The following is a 16023-nucleotide window of genomic DNA, read 5'->3' as shown; positions in this document are numbered from 1 at the left end:
ATCCCTGAGAACGGCACCCAACCCCGTACCCATAGCGCCCACAACACCAGCATCTACATTCACCTTGCACCAGCTAGCAGCGGGAGGAGACCACGTATCAGGTAAAGGAACCCCAGCAGCCGCATAATCACTCTTAGGCATCGCATCTGCAAACTCGCAGCTAGTCTTCTCCGCATTGCTAACAACATTCTCTGGTATGGGAACAACACCTTCCATAATCCATGAATTACGGGCACCCCATATAGCCAGCACAATGTGATGATGCTAGCAGCATCATCATCATCAAACTCACCCAAGCATCCATCCCACCAATCAACCACATTACTAGTTCGTGAAAAAGCAACATGAGCAAACCTGCTATTTTTCCAAACATCACGAGCAAGTTTACAGTCTCTAAGGGCGTGGATTGTTGTCTCAAAATCTCGCTCACAAATGCAGCATTCCGAATCATAGCCCTTTATACGAAAGCTAATGTTACGGCGAGTAGGAAGCGCATTTTGGCAAGCCCTCCAAGCAAACACCTTGACCCGGGGAAGGGCTTGAAGCTGCCAAATTCTCTTCCAAATTGAATGGGCATGAGCTGAAGTAGCAGCCTCTTCACTCCTCCAATTATCATCAAAAATCGCTTTATAAGCTGATTTCACATAGTACTCCCCACTCTTCTCTAAATCCCAGCAAATACTATCTTCTGGCAACCTTGAGCTCAACGGAATGCTAACAATTCGATCATACTCAAAGGGTAAAAAGACCTGCTGCACCTTATCAAAATTCCAGCAAGCAGAGCCAGGCAAAAACAATTCACTGACCCGCATATCAGCACTAAAATCACCTGATTGAGGAGAAAGTACTAAATGAGATTGAGTACCTGGCATCCAAGGGTCTCCCCAAACCCGTAAAGACTCACCATTGCCAATCCTCCATCTCATTCCCCTTCGAACAACCCATCTAGCCTCCGCTATCCCTCTCCAAGTATAACTTGGATTAGTTCCAACATTAGCTTCAAGAAAAGAGGAATTAGGATAATACCGCCCTTTAAGCACTCTCTCCAACAGGCTGCCCGGTTTCAACAGCAATCTCCATGCTTGTTTTCCCAACAGAGCCTAATTAAATAGCTTGAAATCCCGAAACCCAAGACCCCCCTCATTCTTGGCTTTACATAGCTTCTTCCAAGCCAACCAATGTATCTTGCGCTCCCCTTGTTTTTGCCCCCACCAAAACCGTGACACTAAAGATCGTAATTCATCACAAAAAGACGATGGAAACTTGAAAACACTCATCGCGTTGGTAGGGAGAGATTGGGCCACTGCCTTTATCATAATCTCTCTACCCGCCTTAGAAAGTACCATCCCCTTCCACCCTTGGAGCTTTTTCCAAAGCTTCTCCTTGACACCCCTCGTAATCACCTTCTTAGATCTCCCCACCACAATAGGAATCCCCAAATAACGATCATGGATATCAACAATACGAACCCCAAGCATACTAGCAAGCTCCGTGCGCTTCGACTCCAAGACACCTTTACTAAAAGAAATAGTTGTTTTGTCAAAATTAATTTTTTGACCCGACGACAACTCATACGTATTAAGCACATCTTGAATAACCTCCACATCTCCCATCGCTGCTTTAGAAAAAATAATACAATCATCTGCAAACAGCAAATGGCTAATAGACGGGCAAGAAGGAGCAATCCGAACTCCCCTAAGACTGTCGCGCTCCTCTGCCTCCCTAAGAAGATGAGAAAAGATCTCAGCACACAAAATGAACAAATATGGAGATATCGGGTCACCCTGTCTAATACCCCTTCCCGGAAAAAACTCATCCGTAGGCCGGCCATTCACAAGCACAGAAAAAGAAACCGATCTCACACAATTCATCACATTACTCCTCCAACTCTGATCAAAGCCGAACTTTTCCAGGACTGCCTCAAGAAAATCCCACTCAATTCTATCGTACGCTTTCGACATATCTAACTTCATAGCCATACACCCACCCTTATTCGGCAAATTCTTCATATAGTGAAATAATTCGAAAACAACCAGAATATTATCCGTTATCAAATGCCCCGGAGTAAAAGCACTCTGATCAACAGATATAATCTTATCAAGAAAAATTTTCAAACGATTCGCTAGCACTTTCGAAACCAATTTATACACCACATTGCATAAAGAAATTGGTCTAAAATCAACCATACGATCAACATTATCTTTTTTCGGAATAAGGGCAATGTAAGTACGATTCTGAGGGATAGGAGCACCCCGCAAAATAGACAAAACACAACTAGAGACCGACGGACCAACAATGTGCCAATAAGATTGAAAGAACAAGGGGCACATACCATCCGGGCCCGGAGCTTTAATTGGGTGTATTTGGCTCAAGGCATACTTAACTTCATCACAAGTGTATTCGGCTTGCAGAGCTAAGTTCATATCAGACGAAACTCTAGCTTGGAAAGAATGTAAAGCCTGCTCAATTAAAGGGGGATTAAAAGAAGTAAATAATTGACGAAAATAGGCAACAGCGACACTACCCACTTTCTCATCTCTCGCACAAATTTCACCATCATCGTCAATTAATTTCTGAATAGTGTTACGCCTTTTTCTACTTGAAGCTCTCTGATGGAAAAATTTTGAGTTCCTATCACCCTCCGTCAGCCATAAAACTCGAGACCTCTGCTTCCACAAAATTTCCTCCTGTTGAACAAGTCCTGCTATGTCTCTGATGAGTGCTCGCCGCCTTTCCAGTTGAGCACCAGTGAGTCCGCCCTTATTCAATTTTTTAAGCCTTGCTCTTTTTTTTTTAAGCTCACGAAAAACAGACCCAAACTTGTTCACACTCCATTCCTTCAGCTCAGAAGTACACGCAGCCAACTTGTGCTCTAAGCACGCCCCACTACTCCACGCATTTTCCACAACTCCTTCACACCCCTCATGCATTTGCCAAGCCTGCTCAAAACGAAAGGGTTTATCACCCAACCTCTCGTTCCTATGTGACTCCAAAACAAGCTTAATAGGGGCATGATCCGACCACTCTCTATCAAGGTGCACCAAATTCGCCTCCGGAAATTTCAGCATCCAAGGTTCCGTTGCTAAAGCCCGATCAAGACGACATTGAGTATTATGCACACCCTCTCTACCATTATCATAAGTGAAAGCATATCCTGAAAAAGGTACATTACGAAGAGCACATGTACTAACAACATCTCTAAAGTTATTCATTTGCCACTCAGCACGATCATCCCCACCCTGCTTCTTAGAGTCAAACAAAATCTCATTAAAATCACCAATACAAGCCCAAGGTAAATCAGATTGAGAGGCTAAGTCAGTGAGCAAGCTCCAAGAAAGATGCCTATTAGCAACCTCCGACCAGCCATAAAATCCAATAAGCCTCCATGTATCATCACCTCCAACACGAATCTCAACATCAATATGATGCACTGACATAGTACGGAGAGCAACATCCAAACCCTTCCTCCACAACAATGCTAGGCCTACAGAACGACCCATAGAATCAACTGAGACACCATTAAACTCCCCTAGCTTTACTCTAATTTTATCAAACTCCGTACTACTCAACTTAGTCTCCGACAAAAAAATCAGAGACGGGGCCTCTCTCCGGATAAGATCCCGAAGACCATTAACTGCAGAGGGATTGCCCAACCCTCTACAGTTTAAGCTCAAGGTACTCATTGAGCTTGGCGGGGCTGCTTCTCGACAACCGCCACCACCCGCAATCCAGAAATTTCATCAACCATCAACATCTTCTTTGCTCCGTCAACACTACCATCCATTTGGTCAGGAGTATTTCTCCCTCTCTTGCCCAACATTCCATCCTCTACAGGCTCCATATATATACTCATCAAACTGCTCCCTCTCTCTACTAATTTTTTTAAATTTTTTGTTCCTCCCCTTAGTTGAGTTATTAATAACACCTGCCTCAAAAACAAAAGGCATTGCCCCACTTCCTACCTCCACATTTGTCCCTTCCCCACTATGAGAGCTATTAAGGATATTAGCAAAACATTCCCCCTCCTCCTTCTGACTAATAATATTCCTACCCATAACAGACCCCACCCCTTTACTACTTCCTGCCTTATTTAATTCTACTAAGCTCCCCTCACCATCACTCCCAGACACCCCTTCACCACCAACATTTACCAACTTCAAGCATTGAGCATCACTCCTCCCAACGTTCTGTTCTAAACTCAAGCCTATTCCCTCTTTCATATTTGCACACGCCAGATCAGACTTAACACCCTGACTATCCACCAAGACCAAATCAACCCTTCGAACATCAGTTATAGTGGTAGTAGGTGCTAAATTTGTAGGCTTCTGAGTAAAAACAAGTGATTTCTTATTCGACATAAGCTTTCCCATCTCCTCCACCATCTTTGCTCTACCCTTCCTAGGAGACACTCTCAGCCATAGGCCCCTTTGTTTCTCTTCAGGCTCCTCATCTTCTGCTATATTCGGACAGTCCTTCTCAGTGTGGCCAAGAATGCCACACATAAAGCAAAAAGAAGACAAACGCTCATACTTAAACTGAATAGTAGAAACGTCTCCCCTCTTGTTTCTGATTTTTTGTAGTCTACGCAAAGGCTTAGAAGTATCAACCATAACTCGAACCCTCCTAGATTTGTCCCATCCTAACACGTCATCCTCCACCTCCATAACAAAGCCAATTTTATTAGCAATCGTTCTCACATCATCATTCGTTCTACTATCAAGGGGAAGGTTGTAAATCCGAACCCAGAACGGGCAAAATTTCAGTTCAATCGATTCAGGTTGTTCGCCAATTTGAATGTCTTTAAGCAACAATAATATCAACGTTCCAAGGAGCCCCATCTAGAACTTTTTCCTTATCCCGCCAATGGAAAAACTGAATCACAAATAAATTATTTTCTATCTTACGGAAGAGTACCTCACGTTTCAGCTACCATACCTGTTTTAATGTTCTTTGCATCGCCTCGAAATTATATGATCGCATAGTTAAAATTTTCCCAACCACTGATAAGGCTAATTTGCTTTCTTGATCCTCGTTAATGTTCTCGCCCAAATCCGCAATTTCATCCTCTTCTGCCATTATGTTTAGTTTCGAACACTTCACAACAATATCATCTTCCATAGCCACCGTAGAAACCCCGCCGGAGAGGGAGAAAAGGCTTGAACAAGCAAGAGAAAACCCACTCAGACCCCTGTTGAGAGGAAACCCTAACCCCAGAGCGAGACTAAAGTACTATCAAATTTTCGTTTTTTATTCAGTAAAAATAATTTCAGTTCAGTAAAATTAAGTTCAGTTCAGTAAAAATAAGTTTAGTTCAGTAAAAATAATTTCAGTTCAGCAAAATTAAGGTGAATCAAACAGGGCCTTACTTCCTCCAAGTTTTCTCGAAATCACAACTACAACTACTAATTTCAACAAGTTTAATTCACAACTGTATTAATTACAAGAAGTTAAATTCACAGCACAAGTTTCAAATAATTTTAGACAAGTCAAATTTGGTTGCATTTTTTAGGTCATTAATAAACAGAAATTTGGTATTTGGTATTCTAGTGATGAAGCTGAACCAATCATTTCAACTTATAGACCTTGTCATAAAAGTGAGTTCCAGGACTTAACAGCCTCTATAAGTCTTACAGGAGCGAGGCCTTGAGCCCATATCATGTACACACTAAAATAAGTAAGATTCAATCTGTGCTCTACTGAAGACCACACGTATGCTGGTTGCCAACACAACTCAAGCTTTTTCTCTGAAAACTCGATGCAGAGCGGAGCAGTCAATTACTAATTTCATTCCAAGGAACTTTTATCCTTTGAAGAGGACTCGAAGAACCCATATATGTTGGCTTGGTCATTAAGACTCGAGAGTGTTACAATTTGTACCTACATAAATAATTTGTTGGATTCACACTTCTTCCTTCAGACTTTGTGATACTTGTACTTCTGCCCGAGATTAAATCTCGTAATACTGCCAGTAAATCCACTAAGCACCAAGGTTCTTACAGCCTCAACACCTTGTTCCAAAGCAGCATCAATCTGTCCATTGAATTAGATACACTCAAAACAATTAGTTTGTTTGTAACTGACACAGTTGACACTTTAAATTGCATGATGATTAATCAGTGATAATTCTTTGTTGGTCTGAAGACATATTTTTTACATTGAGAATCTCCCTCTCTTCAGGTTAAACATGTATCATTGACTTTGTGATGACTTTTTTGAACTAGAAAACCAACACTTGAACATACAAGCTGAGTTTCATGCTGTTGACATATCCAACTTCCAAGTTCTCAAATTTACATGCGAGAATAACACCTTTTGAAGGATGGCTTACCTGTCTTCTTTCTATAGGACTAAACTTTTGTAAAAGAAAAGCTTTCATGTCCATATTTCCTGGAGGATTCCCGATACCTACAAAGATTGAATTTTTAATTAAAGGGCTGAATTCTGATTACTGACTAAATGAGGCTTTTCTCTATGGACAGGGAAGATATGATGTTCTGAAAACCAACCTATGCTTAGCCGAGGGAAGTCCTTCCGCCCATCTAAGTGTCCCATCACATTCTTAACTCTGCAATAGCAACATTACAAAATCACGAGACTTATAACTGATTCAGAGTCAGCAGTATCAGTGTATCACCCTATAATAAGGGTCCAACATTCGTAAGACTATTGTCAAAAAAACATTTGTAAGACTGACTGGGAGAAAGGATTGAGGTTATGGACAACATGGACTGACAAATGCTTTCAGAACTTGGAATGTACTCCATAATGTTCTGAAACATCGCAAATTATCTTTCCAAGATTCACAGATTCTAATGTTTTAGAATCTTGCACGGGATACTAAAGCACCAATGACCATATTGTAGTGAGTTTGTTCAACTGAATTAATCTCTTTAGGAGGTGTACAAGAGTCAATTTCAGAAGTGGGCAAGATTCAGAACAACAGTTGAGGAAAAGGGGGAGAAGTAAAGAACACAGATATATGCAGAGCACACAAAAGTTCAGTTATACCATCATGTCTATGATTTTTTTAAGAATGAAGTCTTCATTGGTTTTAAGAGGTTCAAAAGGATGACAAGATCTCTGTTGACTACTGACCACTATCTTTGTGAGTACAATTAGGTATCTTACCCATTGTGATGTCCATGTCCTCCTTTTGGTTGAAGCCTTAAGACGCCATTAGGCAAGCTCATTTCATCATAGGCCTAAGATAGCAGTTCAAAGTACCACATAAGCAGAATGAAGACTGACTTTCGTTACTTTGAATTCAGTAGGTAAGGTATACATACCAATAAGATGTGGCGCAAAGGAACTTTATAATATGCAGCCAGCGGTCCAACCTCAAATAGGAGGAAATTACAAGTCAGACATGGAATTTAAGGGGGAAACAGGAAAAGCAACCAATTTAATAAAGTAATAATAACCTACTGGCTACTGGCTTTGCACACACATTCCAGGATGCATTTAACAGGATGAAGAAAAGTTCATGAAAAGATATATATATGGTGTTTGTGCCACTTCTAGGGTTCTTTACTGTTCTAAAAAAGCTCTGATCAAGCCCCTATGAAGTGAACTGGAAAATATATTGCCTTCACGTCTTCACGAACATCAGATTTATATAACAAAAAATCACTCAAAAGCAATCCTAGAAACATAAAGTCTTCCTTACTGTATCAAATGGTAATGAGGATCAAACTTCAAAATTACATACACAGCTATGATATTACATAACTTTGCAGGCATGGTAAATTTGGTGATTTGTCCAGGGATGTACAACAAACATTCTTTTCTATTCAAATGTTATCAGGGGATGTTTTTATTTTCAAGATATTCTTCAACTCTTTGAGTTCCCATGTTCAAAGTATCAATTAAATTGAAGAATAATAATGATTTAATAAGAGTTAAGACACAAAAGTGCAGACAGAATAATCATACATAGTCAGAACAAGCTCTGGAACTCAACCAAGCAGCTAAAAGATGAAAGAGCATACCGATTCCCCACTGAAATTCATATATGCTTGAGGTTTGGCCAAGACAATAGGTACTTCCCCAATTGAACCTGCACTGATCACGCCATATGATGAAAAATTGAGAACCAAAGTAACCTTACCAAAAAAAACCAGGATTCATTCAAGGCAGCAAAATATAGCCAAAAAAACAGAAAACTGAAAATTTGAAAGCACCTATTCCTATCAAGGCTTTTGATTGTATGGTGTTCAACACAACGCCCTCCGTCTGTGAGATCTTGTCAATCATCTCAAATCCCACCTGGTTAGAAAATAACAAAGGCGCGTTAGAGCTCATGAAATCATGCTTCCTATACACTTTGTATACATAAACATAGCAGCTGGTAAAAGTCTCATCATCAATTTACTTGTCAATTAAGTCGGTCAAGTTGAGTTTGGGTCAAACAACTTTATATTAGGGTCATCAAGAAGCCATGGGGCAGGAGCATTTCAGCTTTGAGTTGATAAATGGATGATTGTGATTCTATATACTGTATCAAATTATCCATTCAAAATATACCTCAGAAAATCAAAAAATCATATAGACAGCTTGAAGAGGACCATTGAGTTGCCAAATTGACATAAATATCAAATTATCAACACATACAAAACAGCAAAAATGTGAATTCCAATTCAGCAATTTATTAAATGTGCTATATTCAATCCTCCAAAATTAATCAAACTACCTACTTATATCTATAAAAAAACATGAAACTAAACAAAGATGAAATATTGGCACAAAATATCTACTCATCAAGCTAAATATATCAAAATTGGACAAACCCACATTAAATAGTAAGGTAATCATCTATGAAATCAAATTCAAGCTACAAACTAAACCAAAAAAAAATCAAAAATCCAAAATAAAGGAGTAAAAGATAGAGAAATTACATTATGGCGAGTTCCATGGTATTTATTTCCAGGGTTACCAAGACCAACAATAAGCCAAGGGGTGTACTCCAAGCTGGTTTCTTTTGGGTCGGAAGAAGAACTAACTGCTGAAACCCGAAAACTATTCTGAGCAAACTGCTTTGCTCTCAAATGGGTTGTTTTTGGAAATGGTATTAGATTATTTGGAGCTGAAATTGCACTCAACATTGATGATTTTTTTCTGGTTTTGCAGAAAGAAGGATGAAGGGTGGAGGAAAGAGGAAATTGGTTGAGACTTGAGAGTAGAAGAAACAAAGAAGAAGGAATTGTGATGGGTTTATGGTTTTAGCATACTGTATTCGGCCTTAATACTATTCAGCACAATTCAATTCACAATTGTACACGAGTACCAAGATATAAAAGGCCCAATTCTGTATAGCAAACAGCAATTTTTCAGGGATAATACTAGATTACTTTTTTTTTTTTTTTTTTTTTTTTTTTTTTGGTCACTGAATTTTAATTAGTACTTTGGAATTTTGTTGACTAATAAAAGTCTAGGTTACCAAGCTAGTGAAAGGGGACCTTTTAACCTAATGGTCGGGGATTCAATCCCCATTAGAGGCACTTTGGAGTGGAGATTCTCTTATCTTTTTCCCGCACTCCCAAAGTGTCTAGCTTGCTAATAATCCGGATAGAGAGCATTTATGAGAGATTTTTTTTGTCACTGAATTTTAATTAGTACTTTGGAATTTTGTTGACCAATAAAAGTTTAGATTACCAAGCTAGTGAAAGGGGACCTTCTAATCTAATGGCTGGGGGTTCAATCCCCACTAGAGGCACTTTGGAGTGGAGATTCTCTTATCTTTTTCCCGCACTCCCAAAGTGTCTAGCTTGTTAATCCACATCGAGAGGATGAGAGCATCCGTGAGAGGTTTTGGTTCGGTAGGGTCCTTCTCCTTACCAACTTAAAAAATGCATTATAAATTAGTTTAAGCAATTTGATTCCTTCGAATCCTTTGTATTGTCCCAACTAATTTTACACACTACTTGTATTGTTTATTTTACAACACGGTTGGTCCATTAATGTATTTCAAAACTGTAATGGGTTTGTAATTTGTATGTTTTATTAGAAATAATCATGTACTACTATAAAAGGTAAGATAGACTATAAAGTACAATGACTTGTTTTTGCCTATTTAAAATTATTAATTTGCCTTAATATTATATTTTAAATTATTCGTGAGTTAGATCTTGTTCACTTCACCTTATTAAATTATTTTACTAAACTAAAATTATTTTTTTTTTAAAAAAAAAAAGATAAACATATGGTTGATGTCGATACATATTTGCATAGACCCCCCACTCCAACTCAATGACAAATACATGGACCCTTGAAAATCCAATCCTATCTTTGGTAAGCTCATAATCCAACCCAATATGTATTATTTACCTCACACCATCAAAATCAAAACAAAGAGAAATTCCATAATTCTCCAACTCAGCAACTGATCACTCTTCCTCCTTTCAACTGTCACGCTCTCCCTCTTTCTCTCTCTTCCCCTCAATTTTTTCTTCATCTCCATAATTTTTATAAGTGATTCTTTGGAGACTTTGAGACAGATCGCTGTTTGATCATTAAAAATATTAAGAATTTCCTTAATCCTAACTTCAATAAACGGTAAATTTCATATCTTTTTCTTCCAATCTCATATTCTTTTGTTTCTAAATGTGATGAATTTTTTGCTAATTTTGTACAATCTGTTGAAAATTCCCTGTTTTTGGAGTTGTAATGTGGGATAAAGTTGGATCCTTTTTTATTTTTCATTCATTCATTGATCATTATTTAATCTTGTTTTCGTCAGTTTTAAGTACCCAATTAAGTTTTCTGTTAGTGAGTGTAATTTACTGGATATGTAATTAATTTATTAATTTACTATTCCTTTTTTGACTTTTCTCTAGGTTTAAAAAAGCGATATAAAGATGCAAGCGTCAGCTTTTATGGTCAAAGGCAATTTGGGGTTTGGAGTTCAGAATCGTAGAGTGGCTGAGATTAATGGGGTTAAAGGGTTAAGTTCAATTGGTTGCAATAATCAGAGTTTTGTGAAAATTAATGACAATAATTATAAATTTAATCCTTATAAATTGAGTTGTGGGTCCCTTTCAATGGGTGCTGGATTTGGAAGATTGGGTATTGATCATGTCATGAAATCATCAGCCAAGTACAGATCAGTCAAGGCTCAAGCTGCTTCTGGTTTGTTCTCATATAACTATGTTTTTTGTTTGTGTTATATGGTGCTACTTTCATGATTAAAGTGTTGATTGATTTAATTGTGTTTTTATTTGATGAAATTGTGATCTTGGTTAATGTTAATTGATTATGTTGGGGTTGGTTCCATGGATACGGGCTTCGATTGCGATTTGTGAGCAAGATAATTGCTAATTGCATTGTTAGTGATGGTCTTGTAGGAGTTGTATCTATCGTTTTAGTGACATGATTTGAGTTGGTGTGGATACATTTATGGATAGCATCTAGTTGTGGAGTGTAAAGAGCAAGTTTTAGCTTGTTGCCTCACTTTTGGTGGTTTGCTGATTTGATTCTAGTTGCAGAAGTGTACATTGAACGAGTTGATTTCATTTTCCTTTGTGCTGTTGCTTTGACTCTTTACAATACCGTCTAAATATCTTAGTAGTTAGTTGCATCCAACTATGGATAGAGGACTATATTTTACATGGGTGACTATAACTTAGTAGCACATCTTTAGAACATGATTTATTCTGTTGACCTATGGGGGCACGGAAGTATGCTGAAGCATAACTGCTTGTTAATCAGTAAGGTCTACATATAGCATGGTAATAAGCCACCCCGGGGCGCAACATTTTACAACTCTTACATTGTATGATTTGTAAAACCTGGAGAAATTAGCTTCATTGATTGTAAATTACCAATACCAATAGGAGATAATTTAGGGGCCTTAATTTAGAGTCAGGTTTTTGTGTGATCCTATCTGTTTAAAAATTGATTATCAATGATAGCATAATAATGTAATCAATCGATAAAAATGTACATGTAATATTTTTTTTTGGTGAGAGCCAAAAGGATGATCTCAAGATCTCTCTGGAAAGAAGCTCTACCACTCGAGTTATCCCTCACTCTCATAATGTACTTGTAATTGGTAGCAAACAAAGTTAGATCTAGGAGCTGTGATTTATAGGAATTCTGTTGTGTTGTCTTTTTGTCTCTCAAGAATTACTTGTTTGAGGATCAACTTTACATCTGCTAACCCATCTTAGAATGATACTCTGAGTCATGCCAACATTTTTGCCTTATAAGTTCTTAAGGTCAAATACTTTAAGCTTGGTCAGTTCAGAATTTTTGCCTTACGACAAGCATAATATGTTCATTTTAAGATTACAGAATCAATTGTTCAGAGCTTCTGACAAATAAGATCTGGAGTTGCAGACAGGTTTTCTATTCAGTTTAGTATCTGCTGTGTTATGGACCTTGTGGTCATCACTTTATTTCTTTTCAAGCTGCATAGTCACTCTAATATTGATTTGATGACTTAATCACCCATCTACCAACTTGATGAAGTGTTTGATTAAAGCGGTAAAGCCTTTGGGGTTCTATGCATCATCGTCCTAGTATATTGACTATATTCATCTAACTCTAACTTGAGAAAACTTGCTATGATGCTTTTGATTCTGGATATTTTCTCACAGTTCACATTGTACATACATTGTAGGAGATCTTGAAGATGCTACTCCTGTCAAATATCAAGGCAAATCTTCTGCATCAGTTTTGCCATATGTTGGTGTTGCTTGTTTAGGAGCTATTTTGTTTGGATATCACCTTGGGTATGATTACTATGATCTGTTGTTAAGCTTCATTACTGGTGAAACAAGTACTTTCATGGATACTTTAGGAATCGGGTTACACTCTATAAACCTTATTAATATTTCTTTTCACATTGTTATTCTTGCAGTGTGGTAAATGGAGCTCTTGACTACCTATCTGCCGATCTGGCTATTGCCGGCAATACTGTTTTACAAGGCAAGTTGTCATAGAACATAAATGTGAAGCATGGTATACAGAAATTCTTATTGGGAATATGTTTAAGACTTTAAGATCATTTTAGCATACCATGATGATAATATTGTATCCGATTCAGATCATTATGAAATCATAATGCTGGTTCTAATTTTAAAACAATGTTGTTGCTTTCCTGCAGGATGGGTTGTGAGCATATTGCTTGCAGGTGCGACTGTTGGTTCATTTACTGGTGGATCCTTGGCTGATCAATTTGGAAGAACAAGGACTTTCCAGTTAGATGCAATTCCTCTTGCAATCGGAGCTTATCTCTGGTTTGTACACAATCCTTTAAGGTTTAAATATTTTTCCTTCTGCAACTCACTTGTAACACCTCTTTCCTGAATCTTTTATAGTGCCACAGCACAAAGTGTGCAAATTATGATGATTGGCCGTTTACTTTGTGGCATCGGAATTGGCATATCATCTGCCTTAGTTCCATTATACATATCTGAGGTAATAACCTCTATGCTTCCTAAATTTTTAGCTTGTCGGTTTACAGAAATTGAACAGAGATAATTTCTGTTTTGCAGATCTCACCCACTGATATTCGGGGTGCACTTGGTTCTGTCAACCAACTTTTTATATGCATTGGGATTCTTGCTGCTTTGGTTGCTGGATTGCCTTTAGCAGGAAACCCTTTGTGGTACTACCTTGATATCCCTATGTTGTTTGTGTTTGTCAAACTGCTCTTGCTTAAAAGCTTTTCAGGCTTCCCTTATTTTAATCAAAATTGAAGTCATTAATTAAATTTGCTGGCCACTTTTAATGTGATATCACTATTGTTTTATACTTTTATATGTTCATCATCTCAGTTTTTCTATCATTTTGATGATTTTATTTGTTGTCTCTTTCTTTCTTTACAGGTGGAGGACAATGTTCGGTATTGCAACAGTTCCCTCTGTTCTCTTGGCTCTTGGGATGGGCTTCTGTCCAGAAAGCCCCAGGTGGCTTTTTCAGGTGCTCTAATGTTTACTGTTTAGAATATATGTTTTCTCTATACCATATTTAGACTTTTATCCATATTTAGGGGGTTCATAAGTTGCTTAGCTGATACTTTAATTTTGCAGCAAGGAAAAATTGCTGAGGCACAAAAGGCTGTAGCAGCACTCTATGGAAAAGAAAGGGTTCCGGAGGTGATCAATGATTTGAGAACATCGGTGCAAGGTTCTTCTGAACCAGAAGCTGGATGGTTTGATCTGTTCAGTAGTCGCTATCGGAAAGGTATATTAAGGAAGTTGGCCTTCTCCCTAGCACCTGCCCCCATTTCTCCTGAAATTGACATTAATATCATAATTATCCAATTTTCTGGAAAAGCTCCTCCCTAGAGCGGGGCAAGGGGAGACATATATGTGTACCACTGCTGCTGCAATGTAATAAATGATATTTCTTGTAGACTAATCTAATAATAAAACAACACCCCTTACACCCAAACAAACAAACAAACAAATTAGAGAAAGAGGTGATACTCATGGTAGACTAGTATCTAATATCTATCATCTTTCTTACATGGTATTTAAGACAGTGACACGTAAACCATTTTTTTGAGTGTGTTATTGTTTATGTTCAGGCTTGTATTAGTTTATTCTATAAGTTAATTTATAAGAATTAATGACATTTATTTTTATGTACAGTGGTAAGTGTTGGTGCTGCACTTTTCTTATTCCAGCAAATGGCTGGAATCAACGCTGTAGTATATTACTCCACATCTGTATTCCGCAGTGCGGGAATTGCATCAGATGTTGCTGCTAGTGCCCTTGTTGGAGCAGCAAATGTTTTTGGTATGTCATGATGAACCATTTTGCTTAATTAGTTTTATATACTTTGCAACTTTTTTTCTCAAGTCATCTGCTCCTCTTTGTAGGCACTGCTATTGCTTCTTCGTTAATGGACAGGCAAGGAAGAAAGAGCCTACTAATGACCAGTTTCTCGGGAATGGTAAGCTTAATCTGTACTATATGTCATCATCAATAAGGCTCCATTTTGACTTCAGTAATAGATAATGAACCTTAAGACTGATATGAAATAGAGGGCATTCGAGTATATCACTATACCTTATTGATCAATGATCCAAAACAAAGTGTTGCCTGACAGGACCTCTTTTTATATCAATCAAGATAATGAATTTATTTTATTTAAAAAAAAAATTAAAAAAGGACCTCTCTCCTGCAATTGAACATGAATTGTGGAGGGCATTCAAATATGTTTTGTTAACTGTTTTTTTTTCCCGAGAAATTCATTTGGAATACTATTTTACCCTCTTTTGACGAGTTTCTTTTCCTACAGGCTGCTTCAATGTTGTTACTATCACTATCATTCACATGGAAGGCTCTAGCACCATACTCGGGCACACTTGCTGTTGTGGGAACTGTTTTGTGAGTTATTTACCTGTAGAAATATATAATCTCTGTAGTCCTCTTCATTAATTGCACCCAACTAACAATAGATAATACCTTCTTCCCACAGATATGTCCTTTCCTTTTCACTTGGCGCTGGTCCTGTTCCTGCTCTTCTACTTCCAGAGATCTTTGCATCCAGAATTCGAGCAAAAGCCGTAGCTTTGTCATTGGGGATGCATTGGGTAAGTGATCAACAGATAGCAGTATGCTTCAGCATCATGATTCTAATTTATGCACCCACATATTAACATTTCTTTCTCCTTTCCCAATATAACCTCCATCTGCAGGCTTCAAATTTCGTGATTGGTCTTTACTTCTTGAGTGTGGTGACCAAGTTTGGGATCAGCAAAGTCTACCTGGCATTCGCGTCAGTTTGTCTGCTAGCCGTCTTGTATATAGCTGGTAACGTTGTCGAAACAAAAGGACGGTCACTTGAGGAAATAGAGCTCGCTCTAAACCCGTCTGTTTAATATGGAGGAATCAGTTTTTGATCTAGATGCTAGAGAGAATAAAGTTAATAATTCCCAGATTTAGGAGTGTGATGTTAGTTCTCTTGCTCATGTGTACATTGATGTCCAGACTCTCAGAACCCTCTAAAGGTTCTATAAACAGCTGTAGTAGAGTTTGGAAATTTAATCACTAGTTGCTTCTGGTTCTTTCACCT

At 38.1% G+C, this 16023-nt stretch overlaps 2 protein-coding genes across 2 annotated transcripts; one reads left to right on the top strand and one right to left on the bottom strand.

Annotated features, from left to right (window-relative positions):
• Positions 1–5466: 5466 nt before the first annotated feature.
• On the bottom strand, positions 5467–9197 carry LOC145556557 (chloroplastic group IIB intron splicing facilitator CRS2-B, chloroplastic-like). Its single transcript, XM_081618213.1, has 8 exons — positions 8895–9197; positions 8181–8265; positions 7989–8056; positions 7287–7337; positions 7129–7202; positions 6507–6565; positions 6329–6405; positions 5467–6030 (listed from the first exon to the last, which is right to left on the bottom strand). The coding sequence occupies exons 1-8, from the start codon at positions 9099–9101 to the stop codon at positions 5914–5916; spliced, it is 738 nt and encodes a 245-aa protein (XP_081474339.1). The 5' UTR covers positions 9102–9197; the 3' UTR covers positions 5467–5913.
• A 1121-nt stretch (positions 9198–10318) lies between these two features.
• Positions 10319–16020, top strand: LOC145642268 (plastidic glucose transporter 4-like). The gene is made up of 14 exons (XM_081693387.1): positions 10319–10551; positions 10833–11124; positions 12617–12728; positions 12857–12924; positions 13103–13235; positions 13317–13416; positions 13494–13606; positions 13827–13920; positions 14031–14184; positions 14595–14741; positions 14825–14898; positions 15247–15335; positions 15427–15541; positions 15647–16020. The coding sequence occupies exons 2-14, from the start codon at positions 10854–10856 to the stop codon at positions 15827–15829; spliced, it is 1653 nt and encodes a 550-aa protein (XP_081549513.1). The 5' UTR covers positions 10319–10551; positions 10833–10853; the 3' UTR covers positions 15830–16020.
• Positions 16021–16023: the final 3 nt, after the last annotated feature.

The sequence above is a fragment of the Chenopodium album genome, chromosome 8, assembly GCF_948465745.1.
Source record: "Chenopodium album chromosome 8, dcCheAlbu1.1, whole genome shotgun sequence".
In the NCBI taxonomy this organism is placed as follows: domain Eukaryota; kingdom Viridiplantae; phylum Streptophyta; class Magnoliopsida; order Caryophyllales; family Amaranthaceae; genus Chenopodium; species Chenopodium album.
This window is presented reverse-complemented; position numbering and strand designations above follow the sequence as displayed.

Excerpts from the sequence above, each read along its gene's own strand:
- LOC145556557 (XM_081618213.1), bottom strand. The coding sequence starts at position 9,101 with ATGTTGAGTGCAATTTCAGCTCCAAATAATCTAATACCATTTCCAAAA. Across the intron at positions 6,406-6,506 it reads CTTCCCTCGGCTAAGCATAG|GTATCGGGAATCCTCCAGGA; the intron begins GTTGGTTTTCAG and ends CAATCTTTGTAG. Across the intron at positions 6,031-6,328 it reads GTCCTATAGAAAGAAGACAG|ATTGATGCTGCTTTGGAACA; the intron begins GTAAGCCATCCT and ends TTCAATGGACAG.
- LOC145642268 (XM_081693387.1), top strand. The coding sequence starts at position 10,854 with ATGCAAGCGTCAGCTTTTATGGTCAAAGGCAATTTGGGGTTTGGAGTT. Across the intron at positions 13,417-13,493 it reads TTCCATTATACATATCTGAG|ATCTCACCCACTGATATTCG; the intron begins GTAATAACCTCT and ends TCTGTTTTGCAG. Across the intron at positions 13,607-13,826 it reads TTAGCAGGAAACCCTTTGTG|GTGGAGGACAATGTTCGGTA; the intron begins GTACTACCTTGA and ends CTTTCTTTACAG.